The sequence below is a fragment of the Podarcis vaucheri genome (genome assembly GCF_965113315.1).
Source record: "Podarcis vaucheri genome assembly, chromosome: 8".
NCBI lineage: Eukaryota > Metazoa > Chordata > Lepidosauria > Squamata > Lacertidae > Podarcis > Podarcis vaucheri.
In genome coordinates this window covers 77,182,514-77,208,989 of record NC_138766.1, presented here as the reverse complement: position 1 = coordinate 77,208,989, position 26,476 = coordinate 77,182,514, and the positions used below count along the sequence as shown (strand labels likewise).

General features: G+C 42.2%; 1 protein-coding gene across 7 annotated transcripts in view; it reads left to right on the top strand.

The window, feature by feature from the left end:
- The window catches only part of TRPS1 (transcriptional repressor GATA binding 1), a 235,687-nt gene that overhangs the window by 67,858 nt on the left and 141,353 nt on the right, over window positions 1-26,476 (top strand). For 4 of the 7 annotated variants that reach the window (XM_082235485.1, XM_082235483.1, XM_082235482.1 and 1 more), the window contains 2 exons: window positions 1,290-2,218; window positions 19,940-21,069. In XM_082235485.1, the coding sequence (XP_082091611.1) occupies window positions 1,292-2,218; window positions 19,940-21,069 (2,057 nt within the window). In that variant the 5' untranslated portion in view covers window positions 1,290-1,291. Of the gene's footprint in view, window positions 1-1,260; window positions 2,219-19,939; window positions 21,070-26,476 lie in introns of all 7 variants that reach the window. The other 3 variants (XM_082235480.1, XM_082235481.1, XM_082235486.1) reach the window with 2 other exon arrangements.

Below are 26,476 nucleotides of genomic sequence, written 5' to 3'. Positions count from 1 at the left end.
AATAATAGGAGGGGTGGTGGAAGGGTGATGTGCCTAATATTAGCTTCACAAATTCTTCTTCTCATACAAAAATATTGGCAATTATTTTGAGATTTTAGAAAGGGTGGGGGGAACTTCAAAAAAGCTTTTGTGTATTTTGCCTCACCCAGCCCATGGCCCAGCCATCTGTTTCAGCTCTTCCAAAGCTCCCTTCTTCACAAATCACATTGGGATGATAGTACCCAGGGGGTGTGGCTAGCTTCAGAAATCCAGTATACATCAGGAGGTATCTTCAGCAAGGCGATGTTCAGCCCACCCAGTTGCTGAACAACGTGTTGGTACTGTGCTTACCATAAAATCCTCTTTCTTTGTAGGGGTTGACTAATTTCCCCCGTTTTGAGAACCTAGGCCGGCCAACGTGGTGCTTTTCAGATATTGTCAGACTACATTTCCCATCATCCATAACCAATGGCCATGCTGGTTGAGGGTGATGGGAGCTGGAGTCCAGCAACATCTGGAAGGGAGCACTACGTTGGCTACGCCTGCTCTAGGCAGTAAAGTTATAACATTTTACAGTACTGTAAAATTATAGCATGGAAGTTACTGATAAGTATAAAATTCTCATTCGAACATTATGTTTGCTTGATAACTATGAGATTAGACCCAGACCATGCAAAATATGAAAGAGTTCATAGTTTGCTGTTTGTTTTAAGAATTTCTGGATGCAAAGGATCTCTTATGTGAGCAACACTCATCTCAAAACATAGCTCATATAGCCTATAGTAGCTTATATATATTTTTCAGTTCCATATCTGTTTTCACAATTAAGGGGTTTCCTCATAGGGTTCAGCAGTAGGAAGGGAGGATGCAACCCCCCCCCCAAAAAAAATCTGGTGTGTGTGAGTGCATGTGTGAGGCTAAATACTGATCTCAGTATGACACATCCATAATTATTTATTCTAAAAAGAATTTTAAAAAAAGAATTTAGCATTGCATTACTGGGATTCGTTTACAGAGATGTCAAGCTACTAACTGGTGCACAGAACTGGAGATTACCAGTGATATTTTAAAATTTATTTAAATTACATTTTGAAAGGTTGCTATTCCTGTAAGATATAAGTCAAAATGAGTGTGCCAGCATTGTAACTGTGCCCAAGTAAGTGTGCCACTGATAGTATCCAGTGTTTTATAAAAGCTTGTGAGTATTTTGTATCTGGCAGAAACTGCACCTTTATGTTTAACGGTGAGGGGTGGCATAAATTGACTGCGTAGTTTAAGCAGTCTAATTGTTTTTCTGTTTCTGCTTTCAGATATGGTCCGGAAAAAGAACCCCCCTCTAAGAAACGTTGCTAGTGAAGGTGAACCCGAGACCCTCAAGTCGCCGGGTCCTGAAAGTGACACTGTTGAAAGGCAACGAGAATTTTCTGCCGGTCCGATGCAAGGGAACGCTGAGCAGAGTGAGGCTGCGGAGCAAACTGACAAGGAGGGGTTTTGCACGCATGTCCCAGAGTCATCTCCCAGCACTAAAAAGGACTTTAAAAGCTCCTCAACAAGCGAAAAGGCTGGCTTTAATTATGAAAGCCACAATAAGGGAGGAAATGTTCCATCCTTCCCTCATGATGAGGTGACAGACAGAAATATGCAGGGCTTCTCATCTCCAGCTGTTGGGGGAATCTCAGAGTCCTTGAAGTCTCCTCTCAGATCAGATGCAGATGACACCCAAGATGTGATCTGCACCCCGCCAGGAGATCTGTCAGAGAAAAGCGATGAGCATCGCACATCACCAAAATCTACGGACGAAACAGTGCATGTGCAAAGTGGTCAAGCCGAGGGCCGGGGTTCGAGCCCGGGTTCGGTGGCCTCAAAAAACCCACAAGTGCCTTCAGATGGGGACGCAAGGCCAAGCAAATTGAAAGCAGATTTGCTGGCAAACGAGAACCCTGATATGGCGCCTCTGTCTCCAGAGCTTCAGGACTTCAAATGCAACATCTGTGGCTATGGTTACTATGGGAACGACCCCACAGATCTCATCAAACACTTCCGCAAGTACCACCTCGGGCTGCACAACCGCACCAGGCAGGATGCTGAGCTTGACACTAAAATTTTGGCTCTCCACAACATGGTGCAGTTCAGCCACTCCAAAGACTTCCAGAAAGTCAATTGTTCTGTGCTGTCAGGGGTCCTGCAGGATATCAATTCCCAAAGGCCTGTCCTGCTAAACGGGACTTATGATGTGCAGGTTTGTATCTCGTACTTCCATACCTCCCTGTGCGCTTCTTAACAAGAAAAACATGGGGACACAATTTTAAGCCTGCATAATGAATCTCATGTGAGCTGCTACAGCCACATCAATGCCACTTAAGTTACTGCTTTTCAAGTTTGGTCTGTATGAATTCATTGTTCATTTCACACATTATTCAGAAGCAGGCTTAGGTTTAGCACTAAGTGTGTACCTAACAAGAAGCTGCTCAGTGAGTGACTCCATTAGGTTAGGTTTGGATATAATGCTAAGCCACAGTTTCACTTTACAAAAGTGAGCTGCTTGACCAATCACTTTACCTCTTCTGGTGTGTACCAGAGGAGGAGATTGGAAGCACCTAGGCCCTGATATAAAGTAAGTAGAGTTTGTTGTTACTCCTAAAATGAGTTAAACTGTGGTTAGTTTGTAAACAGCCATGATAAAAAGGCATTTTGATTTGGGCTTGTTTCAATAAACTGTAGTCTAAATTAACTACAGTTTGTCCTTATTGGATGAAACAGAAATTAAAAGAGACCTTTAGGTGCACAGAAAAGGGTTTATTAGGCCCAGCATACAAATTCTTCTTTGGGCACTCCTAATAGTTATTTATCTGATTTGTAAAATGCTGTTTAAGCTTGCTGGAGGAAGAGAGCAGAGGAAGAAGCTTTCGAACCTAAGGCCTTAGCATTCTCATCCCCATAACAGTATACTGCGGTTTAATGTTATGTTCAAGCCAGGTCACATGTTTGCAAAAACTTGCTTGCTGCATTAGCACATTAAATTTTCAATTCTCTGCTTAACTGAGTCGGGGATAGTACATTTTAAGTTAGTCAGGACCGAATCCCATAAGAATCAGATCAGATAGTGATGACTTTTCATTTGGTTTCAATGGGACTCAGTCATGACTAACTATTCCTGGATTCAGGGCTCGTAGTAATGGGTAATGACTGAAGGCATCTTCAAATCATGCTTCCCTTAAGGATAGGGCTGCTCATATTATTTGGTGATGAAAGTATCCAAATTCCTCAAAATAAATTATGTAAACAGCTGCAGTGCAGAGAATCACAGAGTTTGGAAGGGATCTCAAGGGCTCAGCTAGTCCAATCCCCTGCAATTCAGGAACCTTTTTACCCAGTGTAGGGCTGGAACCCATGACCATGAGATTAAGAGTCTCATGCTCTTATTGGCTGAGCTATCCTGCTTGGTTTGATGGGTCATAGAAAAATATCTAGTCCAGCCTCTCACTCAATGCACAATCTATTGTGCAGTATGATGCAGGGCTTCTTACATTGCATTCTGCGTCTGATAGTTGATTTTGATTTTTTTTTACGGGGCGGGGGGAGAACTTAGAACAGGCATGGGCAAACTCTGGCCCTTCAGATGTTTGGGACTACAATTCCCACCATCCCTAGCTAACAGGACCAGTGGTCAGGGTTGATGGGAATTGCAGTCCCAAACATCTGGAGGGCCGGAGTTTGCCTGTGCCTAGAAGCCATAAGTTTGTATCCAATGTTCTACTCAGAGCAGATCTATTTAAATTAATGAACCTTTGTTAGCCATATCTATTAACTTCAATGGGCCTATTCTGAGTAGGACTAGCATTGAATACAGTCCGGAATCAAGAGGGTGGTATGAAAGGGCTCCTTAGCCCTTCTTCCAACCATGGAATGGGGGAAATGTGGCTTTCCAGGTGTTTCTGGACTAGCACTATGATCAGGCCCTGGACGATTTGTGGGATAGTGTCAGTTGTCAGGTCAACCTCTTGCCTGGTACAAATGGGCCTTTTGTGATATGGACTTGATGGGGGTCATGATTGTACCCTTATGTGGCACCCTAATGGTTGCTGGCCCAACTCTTGTCTTCCTTGCACAGATGTAATAATCTGTTGGCAATGTGTGGCAGGATGGGTATGGGGAGGCTTAGGGATGCTTAAATGGCAGGCAGCCAAATGTGCCATGGCTTTATTGGCAAGGGAATGGGATGTGCCTTCAGCAGTTTCGGCATGCAAGTCTCGCTTCGTGCCATGTGATTCTAAAAATGGGAAACATGCAGGTTTGGTAGATCATATCTGGGAGAAAATATACTGTCCTATGGGAAATAACTCTCTTGAAATAATGTAGCAGAAAATTAGTATCTGGATTATTTTAAATGAACAATCTGATCTCTGCTGGTTGCTGGAAGCCATGGCTTTTCTTATTGATTTTTGATGGAGCAAGGAACATTAAGTCTTGAGGACAAGGAGTGTAACTGATCTGGTGCCAGGCCTATAAGGCTTACATTTCCGGACAACAGAAAGCCATCTGAGCATTATGAGAGTAATATTCCATAATAAATCCTAGCACACTTCATCATCATAGTAGTATGCATGGAGAAGCAGGCCTGTATTTTTTCTTAGGCACTGTGGCTATTCTTTTCAGTTTTGCTTCTGCATACTCTGCAGGGTATGTTATGGGTGGAGGTGGGTAGTGCATGATTCCGTCAGTTATGTACTCTGCAACTTTATACTAATTTGCCTACATTCCCAGCTGAATTCCTCTCATCTCCAAACACTGTGCCTTGCTGGAGTCTCCACGTGTCACAATGAGGTTTTTAATTTTCATTGCGCTGGCTTTGCCTTAGAATTCTGTTATCATTCACAACCACCTTGTTATGTAGGCTAATAATAAATATTATTCTAATTATTTTGCCATCATGGTACAGTGTGTGGCTTTCTGCTCTTCCACCATGTACCCTTTAATGCTTTTCAAAAAGGGTTTTGTTTTGTTTTTGTTTAAATGGCATTCCCTCTCCAGTAAGCAGGACAAAAGAGAGCACGTATCGCCAACCACAAATGAAGCATGCCAATTAAGTGCAGTCAGGCCAGTTGGAAACAATAATACAAATTTACTAATTTATTAGTGACAAAATTAAATGATCTTCTACCTGGTACTTTATCTAGAGATAGTTTTATTATAAATAATGAGCACTATTTTTTCTCCGTTAGACTCAATCATGCCACATCCTCCCCAACTATTTTACTTTTTTGGGTCTGGATGTTTGCTGTCTGAATGGCATAATTTGGTTAAAGAGAAACCTCTTCAATAGTGATATAATTAAAGTCACATATTTCACAGACATTTCACTAAAAACATCAAAGCAATATAGAAAACTTGAATTTTTGCTTGCTGGAAACTTCAGGTTAATTCTATAAAGCCTGTTGAATTAATCTATTGCGTCTTTTGACAGTTTCAGTTCTGTAGAAAAAGGCTGGCTCTGTTTGTAGCTTGTTAAAACTGCAATGTGACACACATTTGGTTTATTTCAGCACCTGATGACAGGGCTGTAGGGAGATTCTGTGAACCCTTTCACAAGAATTTATCCTGTAAAGGTTTCTTATGAAATGACTGTCTGGAATATCTGCTGGGTTGCAAAAACTGCTAGTACTCTTCAAGTAACGTGCAAAACAAATAATAAGCTAAACCTATGGCTTGTAAATAATATTGGCATGATGTGTTAAACAAGACACAGCAGTTTTTAATTACAGTGATAGTTCCTGGGAATGCCAATATTTAATGATGGATCCAGCAGTAAGGATGGTAGGAACGTATGATTAAGGGGCACAGAAACATTAACCTCCAAGCAGGCATAATGGTGTGAACATTAACTGGGAGATGTGGGCAATCCAGAAACTGATTTTGTGTTTCTTTAGAACGTACTATTTAAATAACTGATTCAGGCTTTCTAAAAGATTGTGATAGTCAATATACAGGAATTTGATTTTTTTTTTTTTAGCATTCTCTTACATCTTCCTAACAGTGATATTGTTAGGTTCTTTGTTATTTATGGGCAAGTTTGTTCTTGATTAGATTGGACGGGATGCTTTTTCAGGGCGGCATTTTCTGAAATAAACCAGATGTGCGTGATATCTCAGATTGAACAAATAGAACTAGAAATAAAACAGATCAATGAAGACCGTACTCGTTTAATAAGGCTTGGCAACAAAATGCTGTAAGGAAGACAAAAAAGGGGTAGGAAACAGCACACAGATAATCTAGTTAAGATCAGTTCTTTCCTCCAACCAGAAATATAGTCTAAAATAGACCAGACACTCCTATACGAAGCTAGTAATTATTTGATAGAAACAGTTGGCTCTGGAAACTTCTTTCATATATATATATATATATGCGCATGCATGCTAACTTTTCCTGGTGAGTTTGGGGGAAAAGAGCATTAAATATTCACTCATTCCAAATGTTAGGCTTCACCACTTGTGCATACACCAGATGTTGATGCCAAACATATAAGAAGATAAATAACTGATTAATATTTTCATGCTTCGCAGTAAATACTGAACAGATTTTATAAACATGCAGTAAAAGGATTGCTGAAATTCCCTCCAGTGCCCACACATTTGTCTTGCGACCTTGCCTATTCTGGAAGTTCTTTCCACCCCCACCCCCACTTCAACGCTGTTTCATTTGAAATGGATTGCGATTCAGTAACTCCCAGTCTTGGGGGAGGAATAACTAAAGCTTCAAACTTGAGCATGCTTAATGAATGGTAGAACTTAATTACTAGTATATTTAATGCTTCTAATTTATATGTTGCATTTCAAGTGTCACTTACTTCATCTTAATACTTTTTCCAAGAACCTGGCCAATATCATTACTGCCATATTGTAGATGGAGGCTGACATTGAAGAGATGGGATTAAATAAGGGTACCTAATTAAATTTTGGTTGTTGTGAGATTTAAATGATGAACGTCTGTCTCATAGCTCACACGCTTTAACTAGCACACTACAGAAGCTTCTGCAGGTCTAGTAATATATGGATATACTTATTCATTTAAAGTATTCGTGACACGGGTGGCACTGTGGGTAAAACCTCAGCGCCTAGGACTTGCCAATCACATGATCACATGGTCGGCGGTTCGAATCCCCGTGGCGGGGTGCGCTCCTGTTGTTCGGTCCCAGCGCCTGCCAACCTAGCAGTTCGAAAGCACCTCCGGGTGCAAGTAGATAAATAGGAAACGCTTACCCGCGGGAAGGTAAACGGTGTTCCGTGTGCTGCGCTGGCTCGCCAGATGCAGCTTGTCACGCTGGCCACATGACCCGGAAGTGTCTGCGGACAGCACTGGCTCCCGGCCTATAGAGTGAGATGAGTGCACAACCCTAGAGTCTGGCAAGACTGGCCCGTACAGGCAGGGTAGCTTTACCTTTTATCCTGCTCTTTAGCCAGAAAAGGCCCCCAGGCTTGCAGTCTAAAAGGCATGACACAATAGGAATAGGGATTTGGAAGGCGCGGGGGGGGGGGGGAGATGCCATCAACAAGGCTGGCCCTAAGTGCTCTCTCCAGCGTTGAGGTCTAGAGGGCACATTTGGATAAGGAAGCAAACAGAAACTAGAATACAAGTGACACTAATCTGATAGTGAGGTCGGTATATAAGCACTATAGCATGTGTGGTCATGGCAGTGAATTTCATATCCAAACAGCCACCTATCAGTGCTTTTCAGAGTGCTTAAAGGACAAGTGTGTTCTGGTCACAGACAGTAACATCTGAACCACCTGTCACCTGCTTGGACATATTTGCTTAGCGGGTGGCGCTGTGGGTTAAACCACAGAGCCTAGGACTTGCCAATCAGAAGGTCGGCGGTTCAAATCCCCACGACGGGGTGAGCTCCCGTTGCTCGGTCCCTGCTCCTGCCAACCTAGCAATTCGAAAGCACGTCAAAGTGCAAGTAGATAAATAGGTACCGCTCCGGCGGGAAGGTAAACGGCGCTTCCGTGCGCTGCTCTGGTTCACCAGAAGCGGCTTAGTCATGCTGGCCACATGACCCGGATGCTGTACGCCGGCTCCCTCGGCCAATAAAGCGAGTTGAGCGCCGCAACCCCAGAGTCCGTCACGACTGGACCTAATGGTCAGGGGTCCCTTACCTTTATGAAGATACAATTGCTTGCCTCCACTTCAGCCTTGGTGGCACTAGTGGTTATAATTTCAGAGGAGGTCCAAAGAACTGACTGACCCTTATTGAAAGGATCAGTTTCAGTTAATGTAGCCTGTAGATGTGGACAAGAAGAATGAATATGACCAACTACTTGACCCTTGCTCTTCATGGCTGCTTACAGCTAGCTGGAGGGATTTGGTGGAGTGGGTCCAGTGGGTAGTTAATGTCTCATTGCAGGGAAGGGTGTGGTCCCCATTACTTTGAAAGAGGAAGTGATACATCCCCTTCTTTTGAGGAAATGAATTCCACAGGGCTACATGATCCATAATGAACCAATTGGCTAATCAAGATTTATATGTTCTCCCGGGGTTATGGCAGTCTGGGCTTAAATCTGCTCTGAATCATGGGATAGTATTACGGTATGTTGTAGTACTGAAATGATTGTATGGTTGTGTTGATTTTGTGATATTTTATTTGCTGTACTGTTTAAATGCTTTATTGTTTTAATGAAATGTTTCTACTAACTACCGTGAAACCATTTTGTGGACACTTTGTGATGAAAAGTGGTATATAAATGTTGATTATATTTTTTTTAAAAAAAAACTGCATAAAAACTGCCTTGGCAGAGAAAAACATTCTACAATGAAGGTCTACCATGTAAAAATCATATTCCCAGTGAGACAAATACTTTCCAGAACAGGGAAGTTTAGACCAGTCAGTGACAAACTGTGAAGCGATGGTGTGCAGTGGAGCTCATGAACTAAGTTAATTCCACAATCTGAGTGTAGCCACTGAGAAGGTGGTCTTTTGTCCTGACCGATTGTGTCTCAGCCATGGATGAGACATGGAGATTTGATCGAGATTTATGTGCCCTAGAATTTACCCTGAACTATCTGCAGTGCACAGAGGTTCCTTCAAACTATCCTGAAAAATGTTCCCTTGAAGGTTGAATGTTTTTCTTCATTAGTTTATGAAAGAAAGAACAATTAACATCTGGACTATACTTTCAGTAATGTAATCTATCATCTTCAATTTCTATATTGTTCTGTAAACTTGGACCACAATCCATAGACCTTCTAATGGTGTGTGCCTTGTGGCTTTCATGCTTGATGGCAGCCAATCCTCAAAGTGCACCACACATTGCATTTCGGATGTAGTTGCATTTCAGATTGCAATGTTTGGGGTGGAAAAAAAGGATTGCTAAAAGTAATAAAAAAGTATAATAATAATTTATTATTTATACCCCGCCCATCTGGCTGGGTTTCCCCAGCCACTCTGTGCGGCTTCCAACAAAATATTAAAATACAATAATCTATTAAACTTTAAAAGCTTCTCTAAACAGGTCTGCCTTCAGATGTCTTCTAAATGTCAGGTGGTTGCTTATTTCCTTGACATCTGATGGGAGGGCATTCCACAGGGCGGGCGCCACTACCGAGAAGGCCCTCTGCCTGGTTCCCTGTAACTTGGCTTCTCGCAGTGAGGGAACTGTCAGAAGGCCCTCGGCGCTGGACCTCAGTATCTGGGCTGGACGATGGGGGTGGAGACCGAGTATACCGAGTCAGCATCAACTCTAGATTGTAAGCCCCTATTTATGAATTTGATGGTCATTTTCAAATTTAATGACCGTGCACTTCAAGTAGAGACTATATGCAAAATTGTTTCCTTGTGGTGTTGCCAAAACATCTTTTTTGTTTTGATCTGTTAATTAGGACTTGCCTATTAATTTATCAGCTAATTAAGGATTTACATACTGATTTCAGGTATATAGCCTCCCAGCCATTATCTGCATTCGGGTGCTGTATTTCCTTGACTTACTTCCATAGGAACCAAAATACGTTGTCACATTTGTCGAAATATGAATCTCATTTGCAAGCTGGATGCAAACTTATTTCTGAAACTCATTAGCCTCTTGATTTGTTTCTCTGTCATGGTCTGCAGCATCAGTCGTAAGAAGCTTGGCAGCCTCCGGGTACTGATTTATACAGATCCAGTTTCCAAGGAACAGCCAAGATCGATCCTTCCCCCCCTCTCCTCTTCTTCTTCTCTCCCTTTTCATTTCAAAGATTAACATTGAGTAAAAATACTTAACATTGTTTAGAATGGAACAAATTCCTTTTGGCCACCATCCTGCTTTGAGTTTTCATAGCGGTGGACCTGCAGGGTATATGGCACTTGGCGTGGATGCAGGAATTCGTTCACATGAAATAATTGTAGCATTGGGGTCTTTGTTTGAAAGTTTTAACAGACCAACCCTGGAAAGATGTTTACATCAGGGTGGAATAAGCATGAACCTAATTGGAGGGTTTAATATGCATGAACCTAATTGGAGGGGCTGAGAGCAGAGTAAGAGTTTCACTACTTTCCCCTTCCTCTGTAATGTTTCAGTGGATGGTAACATTTTGTACATTCACTCTGATTTATCTATATTAACAACACCCCATTATTCTGGGGTAGCTAATCTGATATAGATTCTATTTTGATTCCATATTCAAAGCACTGCTGTAATCTAGAGGGACGCAGGTGGCACTGTGGGTTAAACCACAGAACCTAGGACTTGCTGATCAGAAGGTTGGCGGTTTGAATCCCCGCGACGGGGTGAGCTCCTGTTGCTCGGTCCCAGCTCCTGCCAACCTAGCAGTTCGAAAGCATGTCAAAGTACAAGTAGATAAATAGGTACCGCTCCGGCGGGAAGGTAAATGGCGTTTCCATGCACTGCTCTGGTTCGCCAGAAGTGGCTTAGTCATGCTGGCCACATGACCCGGAAGCTGTACGCCGGCTCCCTCGGCCAATAAAGCGAGGTGAGCGCCACAACCCCAGAGTCGGTCACGACTGGACCTAATGGTCAGGGGTCCCTTTACCTAATCTAGAAGTATTCGTAAATAAACTTGCACAAAAGAGAGAGGCAGAGAGAGAATTGATCTCCATATAGTCACTGAAGACTTGATAATGGTGTGGCTGCATTCAGAGTCCTTTGTACAGTTCTGTCACCTTGTTTTAAAAAGGTAGACAGTTGAATTGGGAAAAAAGTTCCTCAAAGAGAAACCAGAATGATCAAAGAGTTCAGGCACCTGCCTTTCATTAAAGGCTAAAGCAGGAATACCAAATGCAATGCCTTCCAGGGGTTATTGGACTCCCAACTCTTTATCAGTTCCAGCCAGCAAGACTAGTGGTCAGGGATAATGGAAGCTATAGTCCAACAACATCTGGAGGACCCCAGATACCCAACGCCAGTTGATGAAATTTGCTGCCAGAACATGCACTGCCAGAACATGCCACTGGTTTGGCTGTCATTAAAAGGGGATTGGACAAATTAATGAAGGCTAGGCCCATCAACTACTGTTATCCACAACAGCTAACTGGAACTTCCAATAATGTGCAACTGAAAACAAGTTGCAAGGAGAAGAAATTGGGGCAGGTATTGCTTTATTGCCTACTTGGGAATTCTCCAGAGGCAACTGGCTTGACTACTGTAATCATCATGATGCTTTACTAAATGGACCCTTGCTCCGATCCAACAGGACTCTTCATGTTCTCATGGCAAGGTTAAGTGAACTTGAGCGTTGTGCTGACTATTATCCTAGTTCATGTTTTTACTTATAATACATGTTCAGAGTCTTTTTCAGTACTTTCAATGCTGTTAGTTTGAAGCCATGATCACTGGAGGCATTTGAAATGATTGTTGACTGTGCTGGTCTCTATCAGTCATGTAGATTGCTGTGAGCCAGTTTGGTCTGATTCTCCCATTGTGCAGGAATTGCAAACCCAGGAACGTCTCAAATTAGGAAATCCTGATGTGTTTGAAGAGGTTATACTCCACAATAATTCTCATAAGATACGGTGAAGGTCTTCCCAATCTTCTGTAAGAAGTAAAATATTTCAGAGACCTTCATCATATCGACATGTTATATTCAGACTGTGGCTTGAAATCCTAAGAACAGTGTGGCCACCAGTTCTCTTTTATCTGCAGCCCACTGCCCCATATCCCAAGACCCAGGAACATGTTTAGAGGGACACAGGAGACTTCAGATGGAAGTGAAATTGGGAGAAGCTATTGCTGTGTATGTGAACTCCGTTCCATTCACAGAAGACATCTATAACACAAAAGCACTCTCTGTTATCAAAGCTTGAAGGCGGTGCTACAGGGTGGTGCTACAAATCTTGCTATAAATCTTAGCATCTGTTCTGACCTGCATAACATGGTGAACTTTGTTAATTGTGGGATAGTTAATGCCATTCTGAATGCTGTATTGCACAAAGTGAGCGGATAAGCAAGAGTGTTGTGTGCGGCGGGGGGGACTTTCAGGATTAGAAGATTAAATGTAATAGGCAGGCGGGAGACTGGGTGACTCAGGGGATTGGTAAAGGATCTCAAGCCTTTCACTTCCTGATTAAAGGTTGAAAATTGTGACCTAAGTAATTGGAAGGTTTGCTGCCATTTGATTTTGCAACTTCATTTAGTTGGATTAATTCTTAGCTGATGGAAAGAATTTTTAAAAATGGAAATCTCCATCAGTTTGTCCAACTCAGAGTGATTCATAACCTGTTTTCTTCCAGAAAGCCAGGCATTCATTGCAGTCCTAGGAACCACTCCAATTATTCTCTCTGCGTGTGCATTAAACAGTATCTTCACACCCCTGAAGATTTCCAACATTCACATGCCCTACAGGTCTATACTCTAAAAGACATTCCCTACAAGAGAGAGAAATTAATCTAGGGAGGAAGGTCTTTTGCTTCTTGAGCTCTGCCCACCTGTCCTGGAGGAAGGCTGTTGCCCATAAAAAGTCAAACTGATCTTAGCAATGTGACAATCAGTGCTTGGAGACCTTCAGGTTTCTGATATGAACGTATTTATTTATTTAATGACATTTCTATGCCTCTTAATCCATAATAGAGTTCTCTGGGCATAAATGGGGAGATTTAAATATGGAAGAAGATGGAGTAAGAATAAGACTCTTTCTGGCAATTAACTTCCTCAGTTGTTTGGTAGAGGCACCCAGGGCCCCCTAAAATAATCTTAAGGTTTGAGTAGATACATAAGTGTGAAGACAGTCTTCTGGGTTCCGTGCCATTTAGTGTCCTAAAGATTAAATCTACCACTTTAAATTGGGCCTGGAAATTTGGGAGCCATTGCAGCTAATAAAGCACAGGCATAATATGGTCAGATTGCCCATCCAGTAGCCAACCGAATGTTCCCTCCTAGAATTTGGACTGAATCAGAAGTTACAGCTTTCACATAGAGACTGCTGGCAATGTGTCTGCATGGTACATCCATAGCATATAGAAGCTCCTGAGTATGTGGGTTTCCAGTGGTTCCTATTGCAAAGCTATAAAGAAAGTTTGAATGGGACCCTAAGATGTTTGAGCCATGCTGAAAACAAACCCATTCTGTAGCCATGTCTGCATATAACCGTCCCCTAAATTGACTGTATCTCCACCTTTGGCTGTGTCTTCATGACAGTGAAAGGGAGACTTGGGTGAGGTTTATTGCTTCTTATGCTGAGCTCCTACAGGTCAAGGATGCCAATTCTTTTTTAAAGGATGCCACATGGCAAGTTCAAAGAATGAGAGGCTGTGCATTATTCATTAAATTGCATGTGCACACTCCCACTTGGTATTGGTGCAATTTAGCCTTCAGACTTCTAAGGCAGAGAGCATGCAAAAGTGTAAGGTTTGAATCTGTTCTGTGTCATAGATAGACCCATGGGCCTTCCCCTCCTACACTTCTGTTTCTGCCACTTACAGAATACTGTAGGTTTCTTTTAAAAAATTAACTGTGTACATTCTGTGGTAGTTAAGAGTGGTCTAAAAATTGGAGTAAGTGATTTTTAGATAGTGTGGTAAGATACAAGAGATGTATGGCAGGGTATGAATTGGCTAGTCACTTTAGATCTCCAGGAATTAGGGCTGGTGCTGTGGTCTAAACCACAGAACCTAGGGCTTCCCAATTGGAAGGTCGGCAGTTCGAATCCCCATGACGGGGTGAGCTCCTGTTGCTCGGTCCCAGCTCCTGCCAACCTAGCAGTTCAAAAGCACGTCAGAGTGCAAGTAGATAAATAGGTACTGCTCTGGTAGGAAGGTAAACAGTGTTTCCATGTGCTGCTCTGGTTCGCCAGAAGCAGCTTAGTCATGCTGGCCACATGATCAGGAAGCTGTCTGCTGACAAACGGCGGATTCCTCAGTCTAAAGAGCGAGATGAGTGCTCAACCGCAGAGTCGTCCGCGACTGGACCTAACTGTCAGGGGTACCTTTGCCTTTTTATTTAGCCAGTAAATGGGTGGTAAGGAGAGTATATTGGGGAATATGATGGTATTTGGTGAGTGATTTGTCCTTGGGACTAGCAAGGGAGTCAAGTAATTTATAGAGCCATATATGTCTGTCTCTCTAGGTTTTCTATATACTTGAATACTGTCCTTTTATTGATCTGTGCCATATGGATCCAGATAATGTTGAAAATGTGCATTTGACCAGAATAAACCCAAGTGGATCTTGGTATTCATGCTACTTTTGTGCTTCTGCTAATCATTTTGCATTGAAGCTGGTTTCTTTCTCTCTCTTTTTAACTTGATTGTTTTTTAAGTATAGTTTATACTGCATGAAAAACTGCTTTTTTGCATAATGATTACTACCTTCCATGAATGGGTACATTCTTTTTAAATGGAAACGATGAAATGTAATACTAATTGCTCATAGTCCATTGCACCCCAGAATTCATCTAGGTTTTCAGTTAATTTTGTTGTAACAGTCAAGAACAGGACATACTGTAAACAAGGTTTTTCTAATCCTGACAATAATGTTGTTGTCATAGTAGTAGTAGTAGTAGTAATAATAATAATAAATTTTATTATTTATATGCCGCCCATCTAATTGGGTCTTTTCTGCTTTCATCTCTGTTGCAGTGAGGCATCACCAGTTCTGCTGGCTAAAGAAGTATGCAGTAGCCGCTGCTTTGGTAGATAGCAGGTGACACAAGGGGGACTAAAAGGGTTCCACTTGACTATAAATCCTAAGACACTGGCCTAGCACTTCATTTTGAGAAACTAGTTATTGAAGTAGAACTATGCAGCTCATAGACGATTCATACCTGCTTGACTGGTGACTCAGTACTGTACTTGCTTTGCTTCCCGATCACTAGCCTAGAATGCCAGCAGCTGCTACTGTCAGTTAGGGAAGATTTGCACTACTAACTTTAAGCTAGTTTTAAGGTAGTTTAGCTACCAGGATTTGCTGTTCTCAGCCCCTCCTCTCCAAGAATCCTGAGAGTTCCAGTACAGTGGTACCTTGGGTTACAGACGCTTCAGCTTACAGACTCCATTAACCCAGAAATAGTACCTTGGGTTAAGAACTTTTCTTCAGGATGAGAACAGAAATCGCGTGGCGGCAGTGGGAGGCCCCATTAGCTAAAGTGGTACCTCAGGTTAAGAACGGACCTCCAGAACGAATTAAGTTCTTCACCCGAGGTACCACTGTATTTTAAAGCCTTCAAAGCTAATTTCCAGGGTTTCTTGAATGGCAGAGCCACAGCATTTCTGATCTGTTTCTTTTTCTCTTGTAAATGTGTCTTTAGGCAAATAAAATGTTTCTCAGGGTGGTGTTTGCAGGAAAAGGCAGCACTTATCTAAATGTAGAGCAGCATAACACACATTTGTACTAACTTAGAAATCAATGAAAATGCTCTTTCCTCTAAATTTCGAAAAGGGAGCATTTTGGTTGGAAACTTGACCTGAGATGTCTGGTTTATAGAGTGGTATGTGAATGTTAATAAGTAAATGGCACATAATAAAGGAAAAGTCACCCTCACTGTGCGGCCATCTCACAGGGTTATGAAAAGTGTACATTGAGATAGTGGCTACATTATTGTTCACCTGAATCCTTTGGTACAGGGGACAAATTAGATCATCTTATTTTGTCAAAGGCAATTTCAGTAGGACTAACATCAGTGCCAGCTCAAAGTTTTTGCTGGCTCTTGGAAAATCTCATTTTTAACTTCTCCAAATATAGCCAGGTAAATCTGTTGACTGGCTGGTTGGTGGGAAAGCATTCACCAAAGAGGACTAGCCTAATGCAACCTCCCTCAGTAACAGGTTGCTAAGACTAAGTGCATAATGCAGATCTGAAGACTTCGTGGTGTTCACTGGCATGGTATAGACTCTCTGTTATCTAGGACCTGAAGGATTTTGGTATGGCACCAGTGTCTCGGCATAAACTACTTACTGCTCTCACATCCTATTAGTGTTTCCAGGTTTCCTAGTGGCACCTGACTTTGGACTGAGCAGTAGCAAAGGGGGAGTAAATAATATAACTTTCAAGGAGCCAGCCACCAAATATTTAGTCACCCGGAATTATTTAAATCCCTTGGCGCCAGCTTCCTATTTTTAAGAGTCCAGGCTCCCTGGCACCTGGTTTATTCCATTCCCAGTGATTGTTTCTAGCCATTATTTAGGATGCCTTTATTAACTTCACAATGGAAAAAAGGAGTCTTAACCAGTCTTTTTGAAATCGTGTTTACTTAAATAGAGAGGGCCAAAATCAACTCATTTTTTTGCAATGCCATTTAGCAATTTATTGACTCACCACACGAGCTCTGCTTAGCTCTGCAGCATAAGGAGAAGAAGTGCCGTCTTTTCTCCAGCTAAATAGCTAAAAGGTGTTTATATTATATGCATTTTAAAATGTTTACATTGCATGCTCTTCATGCATCTGAATCTTTCCGTATGGTGCCGTTCTGTAATGAACAGGGATCACGTGGCTCCTTTGTGGCGCAGCTGTCAAAGGGGTGGGGGAGCATATCTTTATTTGCCTAATGTAGTATGAGAGAATCACCCAGAAAAGTAGTAATTTACTTTGCAGTTGGGGAAATTAAAATCTGTTCTTCCATTACAGAGTGTTTGCTGAAAATTTATAGTCTTTCGGTAAGGGATCAAAATCCAAAGAGGTACATTGCTGAATCCCAGCCTCCCGTTATGAGTGTAGTTATTAAGGAGAGAACTGGAGTAGGCTGGTGGGTGGATTCCAGTGTGTATAGAGTGTTTCTGAAGGATTAATTTCTGAAATATGGATAGCATGCACATTTTCACAGTCTCAGCACAAGAAGTAAAGCAATGATGACATTGTAGTTATGAAGCCAGCTTCTCCTTCTCACTTTCCATTCACACTTTCTTCCTCCCCTTTGGCTTTCTAAACAGGCTATAATCCCACTGTGAGTATTTTCCCATTGATGAGAATAGAATTTTCTGGTTAATAGACATTGGAGGATTGCAGTTTAGATGTCAAGGAGCAGCAAGGGCTGTTCCAGTGTCACAAGGCAGCTGGGGCACACTCATGGGAAGGGCTGGGCAATTTGGTACAAAACTCTTAAGAGTTTATTAACAGAAGCCTGAAGAAGCCGTGTTCTTTTCCTTCCATGATACATGATCATCAGATCATAAGAACACTTGAGGCTTAACTATGAAGCAATGCGTTCTTAGAGATGTCATGATTTCTGGACATCGGAAAAGTTCTTTCCCTTTCCTTCTGTGCTTTTGCTGTATTGTGACTTTCTTGATGGAACTCTACATTAAGAAAACCTAGTCCTTGAACACACCTTGTGTAGCATTCTCTGTAGACTAAAATTAGTTTTAGCTTCTTTCCCTTAACTTGCAGTGAGCTGGAGATAGCTTCTGCCAGAGTTTCTCTTACTAGGGATATGACTTGAGGACAGGATCACACTTCAACACGACCTTGACAGATTAGAGAACTGGGTCAAAACAAACAAGATGAACTTTAACAGGGAGAAATGTAAAGTATTGCACTTGGGCAAAAAAAATGAGAGGCACAAATACAAGATGGGTGACACCTGGCTTGAGAGCAGTACATGTGAAAAGGATCTAGGAGTCTTGGTTGACCACAAACTTGACATGAGCCAACAGTGTGACGCGGCAGCTAAAAAAGCCAATGCAATTCTGGGCTGCATCAATAGGAGTATAGCATCTAGATCAAGGGAAGTAATAGTGCCACTGTATTCTGCTCTGGTCAGACCTCACCTGGAGTACTGTGTCCAGTTCTGGGCACCACAGTTCAAGAAGGACACTGACAAACTGGAACGTGTCCAGAGGAGGGCAACCAAAATGGTCAAAGGCCTGGAAGCGATGCCTTATGAGGAACGGCTAAGGGAGCTGGGCATGTTTAGCCTGGAGAAGAGGAGGTTAAGGGGTGATATGATAGCCATGTTCAAATATATAAAAGGATGTCACATAGAGGAGGGAGAAAGGTTGTTTTCTGCTGCTCCGGAGAAGCGGACACGGAGCAATGGATCCAAACTACAAGAAAGAAGATTCCACCTAAACATTAGGAAGAACTTCCTGACAGTAAGAGCTGTTTGACAGTGGAATTTGCTGCCAAGGAGTGTGGTGGAGTCTCCTACTTTGGAGGTCTTTAAGCAGAGGCTTGACAACCATATGTCAGGAGTGCTCTGATGGTGTTTCCTGCTTGGCAGGGGGTTGGACTCGATGGCCCTTGTGGCCTCTTCCAACTCTATGATTCTATGATTCACCTCACCTTTGTGACATGTGTATATCAAAGGGTAAATGTAGACATCAATTCAGCAGCCAATGAGCAAAACATACTTTTTTATGCCCTTTCAAAACAGCCCTTTTCAGGCCTACGCTTCAGCACAGTATAGTCTAGCAAAAGGACCGAACCTAGCTGACAAGAGTGCAGTTTGATGCTGGCCATACTTCATGGAGAGGCACAAAAGGAAACTAAAGGCTAGTGCTGAGATAACTTGGGTTGGTGTTTTGGCGAAATATTTTATTTCCATTACTTTGGGGGTTAATAAAGCTCCTAGAGCAGCTGGCTACTCCTCATGTAACCATCTTGGCGATGCGCCTTGCTGACTGCCTTCAATCTCCTGTGCTTTCATCCATGCTCTGCTTCTCGGTGCTTCCTGGTAAATCCAGTCCATGAGACACTAGGAGTGACGGCTCTTCACACATCTACTTCTCATGCTTTTTTTCCTGGTCACCTTGCACTGCGTAGATAAGCTCTGGAATTCATTCCTGCAAGAAGCAGTGATGGCCGCCAACTTGGATGGCTTTGAATGAGGAATAGACAAATTCATGGGGGGATAAGGCTATGTTTTGCCTCTGCTGTCACAGGAAGTATGCCTTAATGCCAGTTGATGGGACTTACAAGGGGTCCTGCAGGTCCTGTTTTCAGTCTTCCCATGGGCATTTAGTTGGCTACTGCAAGAACAGGATGCTGGCCCAAATGGACACTGAACCAGCAGGCTCTTTTATGATATTATGCTGCTAAGTTTCTTATATTCTTCTAGCATGATTTAATATTGCTACAGGGTGGCATACATGATTCTCCCCTCATTCTTTTTTATCCTCATTAGTAACCCTGCAGGCTCAGAGACTGACTGCACCCACCCAGTGCGTTTCATGGCCAAGTGGGTATTTGAAGCCTGGTTTTCCAGGTTCCAGTCCATCACTCTTAACTATTCCTTCCTTTGCCCCCTGCTATTTTTCCCCTCGCTTGAATAGATGCACTTAAGGCATTTTATTCAATAAAAATGTTATTCCATGCAAGTGTTATCTGAGACATCTGCCTAGGCTTGCCTAGTAAGTGGTAACTGTAATTTGGGGATGAAAGAACAACATGAATTTTGTGTGTGCGTGTTTCACAGTGATTTGTAATACAGTATGCACAGATTAATATTCTTAACTATTACTTTGGTTTTTCCCTCTTTTTGTATCCTTCCTAGGAAACAAAAAACACGCAATGGTTAATGAACGTTCTCCTTTTCATCTTTCATAGGTGACTTTAGGTGGGACCTTTATTGGCATTGGACGCAAAACTCCAGATTGCCAGGGGAACACCAAGTATTTCCGCTGCAAGTTCTGCAACTTCACCTACATGGGCAATTCATCGACAGAGCTGGAGCAACACTTCTTGCAGACCCACCCAAACAAGATAAAATCCACCGTTCCTGCCTCTGAATCCAGCAAAGCCTCAGACAGGAACTCGAGCAAATCCAGTCCTCCCGTTCGATCATGTGAGGCTGCAGATTTGGGGAAGTGGCAGGACAAGATCACCATAAAAGCAGGAGATGACACTCCAGTTGGTTACTCAGTTCCCATCAAGCCTCTCGAATCCTCAAGACAAAACGGTACGGATGCCTCCAGTTACTACTGGTGCAAATTCTGCAGCTTTAGTTGTGAATCATCCAGCTCGCTGAAACTGTTAGAACATTACAGCAAGCACCATGGGGGGAGCCAGGCAGGGGTCCCTCACCCAGATCGGAATGACAAGCTCTCAAGGGGGTCGGTCATTAATCATAATGACTTAGCCAAAAATTCAGATGGAGAGTTAGCAACAAAGACTGAGAAGGGCTCTAGCGTGGCCAAAAAGAAAGACTTTTCCAGCTCAGGAGTGGAGGACAACATGGTGACAAGCTACAATTGTCAGTTTTGTGATTTTAGATACTCTAAGAGCCATGGCCCAGATGTAATAGTGGTGGGCCCTCTTCTTCGTCATTATCAGCAGCTACACAACATTCACAAGTGTACCATTAAGCACTGTCAGTTTTGTCCCCGAGGCCTCTGTAGTCCAGAAAAGCACCTTGGAGAAATTACTTATCCTTTTGCTTGCAGGAAAAGTAATTGTTCCCACTGTGCTCTCTTGCTCTTGCACTTGTCCCCTGGGATGCCAGGAGGCTCCAGAGTCAAGCACCAGTGTCACCAGTGCTCTTTCTCCACTCCCGATGTAGACGTTCTCCTGCTTCACTATGAAACCACACATGAAGCCCAGGCGACTGAAGTCAAGCAAGAAGCTAATGCCCCGCAAGGGTTGGATGGGCTGCTGAGTGTCAAAGAAAGCAAAGACCACACGTGCACCAAATGTGACTTTGTCACTCAGGTAGAAGAGGAGATTTCTCGACACTACAGGTAAAAAGAAAAAGAAAAAAGTGATTGCGTGTGAATTAAGGTTTAAATGTGGGAGCTTAAGGTTTAAATATGGGAGCTTACCTACACATACGGCCGTTCAGATGCTTATCCAGCTTTTGATTCCCTTCAGACAATTGCAAGCATTCGTGCCCTTCCATGTGGAAATAAGGTAACTGTAATGGGAACTGGGGTTGCTTGTGCGTAAACTGCAAACTGCTCCAAGCTGGTAGTATAGCTAAACCTTTCCCGGGTTTGACAGCCCTTACAACGCGACTGTCTTAGTCACTGGCAGAATCTGTGAGTGGGTGTCTCCTAAATTTCCTCCAACATAGAAATTCTTTGACGCCAAGTCTCTGCGCGGAAGCCTTCTGCGCAGCGTGGGCGTGCCAAGCGGAGGTCCTGTGCTCTCTCCGCTGATTTCACTGGAAGAGTCTCGGACCCTCCCCTCCGCAGTACTCTCAGCTTCCCCTTTCTCCCTGGTGTCCCCTGGATTTCCTTCCCCAGCGGAAGCTCTCTCTCTCTCCTTGCTAGTTCCCTCCCCTGCATCACTGGAGCGTCTTACCTCTCCTCTTGCCTCTGATGGCAGTTCCCTGACAGTAACAACTGATGTGAGGCCTCTATTTGTGTAATTTCTCGCTCCTCTCTTTCGGGTCAGAAGATGCCAAGGAGCTGCAAGCCGGGAGTGTTTGCACTGTAGGTTAGTTCTCCAGAGCTACTGCCCTCAAATATGATGGTCAAGGGCAATGGTAGCCATTGTGGTGCCCTCTAGTGATTGTTGGGTTGCAGCTCCCATCAGATTCAGCCACTCTGGCCAATGGTCAGCAATGATGGGAGCTATAATCCAACAGCATCTAGAGCAGGGGCCAGCAAACTTTTTCAGCAGGGGGCCGGTCCACTGTCCCTCAGACCTTGTGGGAGGCCAGACTATATTTTGAAAAGAAAAATGAACGAATTCCTATGCCCCACAAATAACCCAGAGGTGCATTTTAAATAAAAAGACACATTCTACTCATGTAAAAACAGGTCCACAGGCTGGATTTAGAAGGCGATTGGGCTGGCTCCGGCTCCCGGGCCTTAGTTGGCCTACCCATGATCTAGAGAGCACTACATTGACTGCCTTTGATGTAGCGCGATTTTCATATCAAAAAAAGGACAACTTGTAGAATACACTAGTTAACCCATAGGTCTATGAAAGTGAAGGAAGCAACCGTTTTCCTAAAACGTGAGAGCCTCATGAAAGAAGAAAAACTTCAGAAAGAAATGGAATAGCCCCTCTATTCCCCAGATCTGCTAATCCTGATTACCTAAAGCACTGCTTCATCCAGGATAGATCTGGCCAGGCTTTAGGATAAGCTTCAGAGGCCTTGCCTTAAGTGCCATCGTCTCAAGCCATTTTGTGAGTAAGCCTGAGAGACAAGATTTGCCCTCCAGCAACATCTGGAGAGCGGCACGTTGTCTACCGCTGCGCTACAGAAAACGAAACTTGGGCATCTTGAGAACACGCTGAATAGGCTTCATGAAATGAAAAAGGAGGGATCTACACTATAATAGAACCATTCAGTTGAGATAAAAGAGGAAAGTACCTGGACATTGCTCAACTGTCAGCTGTATTGACTAGATCTGAGGAGCCCATAAATTAATGGCGCCCTGTTACTCATATGTAACTAACAGCTGTGGCCCACACAAGTTACACGCTCCAGCATGTATTTTCCCCTTTCGATGCAAGTGGGCCGTAGGGGTGCTGTTCAGATTAATTGGTTAACAACTGTAAACAGCTTTGAAGATGAAAAGTTGTTTCTGTGTCTTAGGTGGTATTATAATTTATTTTTATTAGTGCAGCTCTGGGCCATATTGGAAAACTTGACTACACAGCACTTTGACCACACTTTGAACGGCCTTTCTTAAGTCTTAAGATCTTTCAGGTGACTGAGAATACTCTTCTGCAGAGAAAGCTTTAGCTGATGTTTTTGTCTGCTTAAATTAAGATGTCCCTTCCCAGGAAAAGATAATAGTTTTTTATTCCCCAAAGTGGATTTTTATATTTAGACCTTTTGATTATTGGCCTAGTTTTCAAAAGAACCGAGTGTCATATAGTTCCCGTTGACGTCAATGGTACATAATACCGTTGAAAAAAAATCACACCACTTATTTAGGTGACTAAATATGCTTTTGGGAACCTAAAATTAGGCTCTTGAGCTTCAAAAAATCTTGGCTAGAATTCTACAAACCTTCTGGCACAACAACCCAGCATTTATTCTGTATATATATTTACGTATACTTTACCCCAAAAAACCCATATGATCTCCTTTTTTAGCTGGTTGCTCTGTAAAATATATATGATCAAAGTTTTCATTGTTCTTTCTATTCCTTTTTACTATATTTATTAATTTTCAAAAAAAAGTTTATACCAGATTCTGCAAAATACTATATTTCTCTATATACAAGCTTGTCAGCTTTAAAACTTTGGTTTTAAGATAAAGCTTTAAAAATGTTAAACTGGGTTAAATGTATTATAATCAGTTCACAATTTCATTTTTAATCGTTAATTTGAATCGTATGTCTGTGACACCAGGTTATACCAACACTGTGTGGACAGAGTCCTGCTTGTGAAACAAGATTTCCATTTCCTCTCTTTCCTTAAATCCCTCCTATCTGCTCCAGCCACACCCCCTCTTCCAATCTGATTTTGAGGGTTTATGAGAGGGTTGGTAGGGACGGGAGAGGAAGGGAAGCTTCGTTGCACACACAGAAATCTGTTGCATGAGCACTGAATGAGCACAATCTGCAGCACTGAATACAGCCCAGGGCATCTGGGATTGTTAAACATTTGTCCAAGTGAGCCTCCTGAAAATGGTTCCTTTAGTATAAATCATCAAGGTGCAGGCTGCATTCATATGGAATGCTAAGCCATTGTTTAGCCTTCTTGTGGCTTGCCTGCATGTCCAAGCCCACTCTGAGCAACCAACCATGGTTTAGTTTATTACAACAAGCCATGGTTTATTGTTGGCTTACGAATCTTGGTGTGTATTAATAAACATTTGCCATAACATCTGAACCCAGAATTCTCACTTAATCCTGGATAGTTTTGATGCCTTACTCAAAATAGTTGCCAAACTATAGCAGCACAAAGCAAGAACAGTTAGAAAATGAAACTGCTTTCCTGAGTAGGCAATTCTATATGGACCTTTTCAGAAGTAGCACTTCTTCTTACTACAACTTGGCAACAACCTTCTTTCTCTTCCCAACTACTACCTCTCAAGCAACCTGCCTAGTTTTGCCACTTCAGAATAATAATAATAATAATAGGAAGAAGAAGAAGAAGAAGTGGGTTCCATCTGCATTGTTGCTAACCATGTTTAATGAGAACAGTAACCGGGCCTGGAATCAGTGTTTAAAACAAGGAATTACAAAACCTGATTACCAGGGAATTTTATTCATGTTAACCATGGTTTTCAGCAACACAAGCATAAAAAGCTGCATGTGGTTAAAGCAAGCTTATGGAGGCAGGGAATTTGCGCAGGAGAGTGGTAGGGAAGGGGATGGAGTACCTGAGTCAACAAAATGCTCTGATCACCTAAACGTCACAAGGAAAATCAGGAGTTTGATGACTGAACCTGGGACTTGTATCATGTAACAGTATCTTGGTACAAGTCATATTTTGAGTAAGTTCAGTCATGACAGAAAGAAAGCAATGAAGGCACACACAATTTTATCAATACTAAATAGCATATTGAGAAAGTTGTTCTCCTGTATTGCTTAACTTTATGTAGGTTGTTTACAAAAATCCCAGATGTGGTTCTGATTAAAATCTGGTTTAAATCCTATTTATGCTTTCATCTTTAATATTTAGAAAACTTAAAAAAGGAAAGTAAAATTTACATAAATGTCCTGCTGCCTTTATCAATTTAGTGGTGTGTGTGTGTAAAAAAACACCCTGCTTTGTTTCTTTCTTCCATATTTCTTCAATTAAATTCATCAAACTTTTGCATTTTACCAAATCTCTTTTCTCTCCCCCCACTCAATCAGTAAGGGCCTAGGTATATGGCACACCATTTGTTAAATTAATAATTTTATGAATTATAAAAACAAATTCCAGGTTTTTGTGGGGGTGATCTGAGTTGGCATCCTAACGTGGAGGTTAGGGGGCTTTAGCCCTTGGACACCCACTTTGGTCCTGATGTAGGTTCCATGGCTATTTTCAACAGGAAAGAAATGCCTATTGGGTGTGTATTGCTGATTCTGTGAATAGCATTTTTTGCCCTAATTTCCATTAAATTTGGGGTGTTAATGTTGAACCAAAGACTGATGTCAATGTACTCTTAGCTGTAACAAATTATTGCGGGTTCTAGTATTTTCAATTTAGGGGTTTGATTTAAATCAAAATATTTAGGTCACCTTCCAATTTTTCTAACGCTTTCATACATTAAATGAAACCTTTGAAATCTTGTGTAATCCATATTGCAAATCTTAACTGATTTGAAAAATGCTTAATCGTCATTGTGCTCTTCACAAAATCCTAGGAACTGTAATGTTGCAGATCTCAGCAAATGGATAATGCTACCCTCTCACACAATTCATTTGTTTGGAATTATTATAATTCGTACTACTTTAATATGTAGACAAAACCTTACACCAGAAGAATTTGCACTGTCTAATTGGTGTATGAATATCCACCTTTTCCTCCATAAATGTCATAATTTCGCCCTAAGATCTGGGCTAGAGAAAGGGGTACGGTAATTTGATGCACACTTTTTTGGTTGGATGAAGCAAGACACAAACCAGGAGCTCAACAGACACAGCACCAACTTCCTACATCCTGTATCTTTAGGCACCCTCTTTACAGTAGCAAACCTCTGGCAGTTCAGGACAATTGAGCTTTTTTTTTGGGGGGGGGGGCAAAACCTGTAGTTCAAACCACTATACAGCTTTTCTAAACCAAGGGTAGCCAATGTGGGGTAGTCAAACATGGATTTGATGTAGCAGTTTAGATGTAGACTACAGCCCCAGATAGCCATTTTTTAAGGATAATGGGAGTTGTAGTCCCAAACACCTAGACTCTACTACATTAGCTACTTTAGTCCTTGGTTACAACATTCTAAATATTGAAATCTTGTGATCCCAGAGAGCCAATCCAATGTCTTTGCCTGCTACTAAGTTGCAGAGGTTGCTGAGCAAATTATTGCTATGGAAAGCTTTCAGCGCATTTCTTCCAGACTCTTCCCTATTGCCTGTCTGCCTATTTCCTTACTTCCAGACCTGCCTTTTAGTAGGTTTCCTGCCTTTGCTGTGCACTTAAAACCCAGGAACTATGACACTATTTGAGCTTCCTTTCTAGGATGTGAACTGCATCTTGGCATGCCTCATCTACTTTCAGTTTGCACTATCTAAAAACTCCCTAGTATATTAT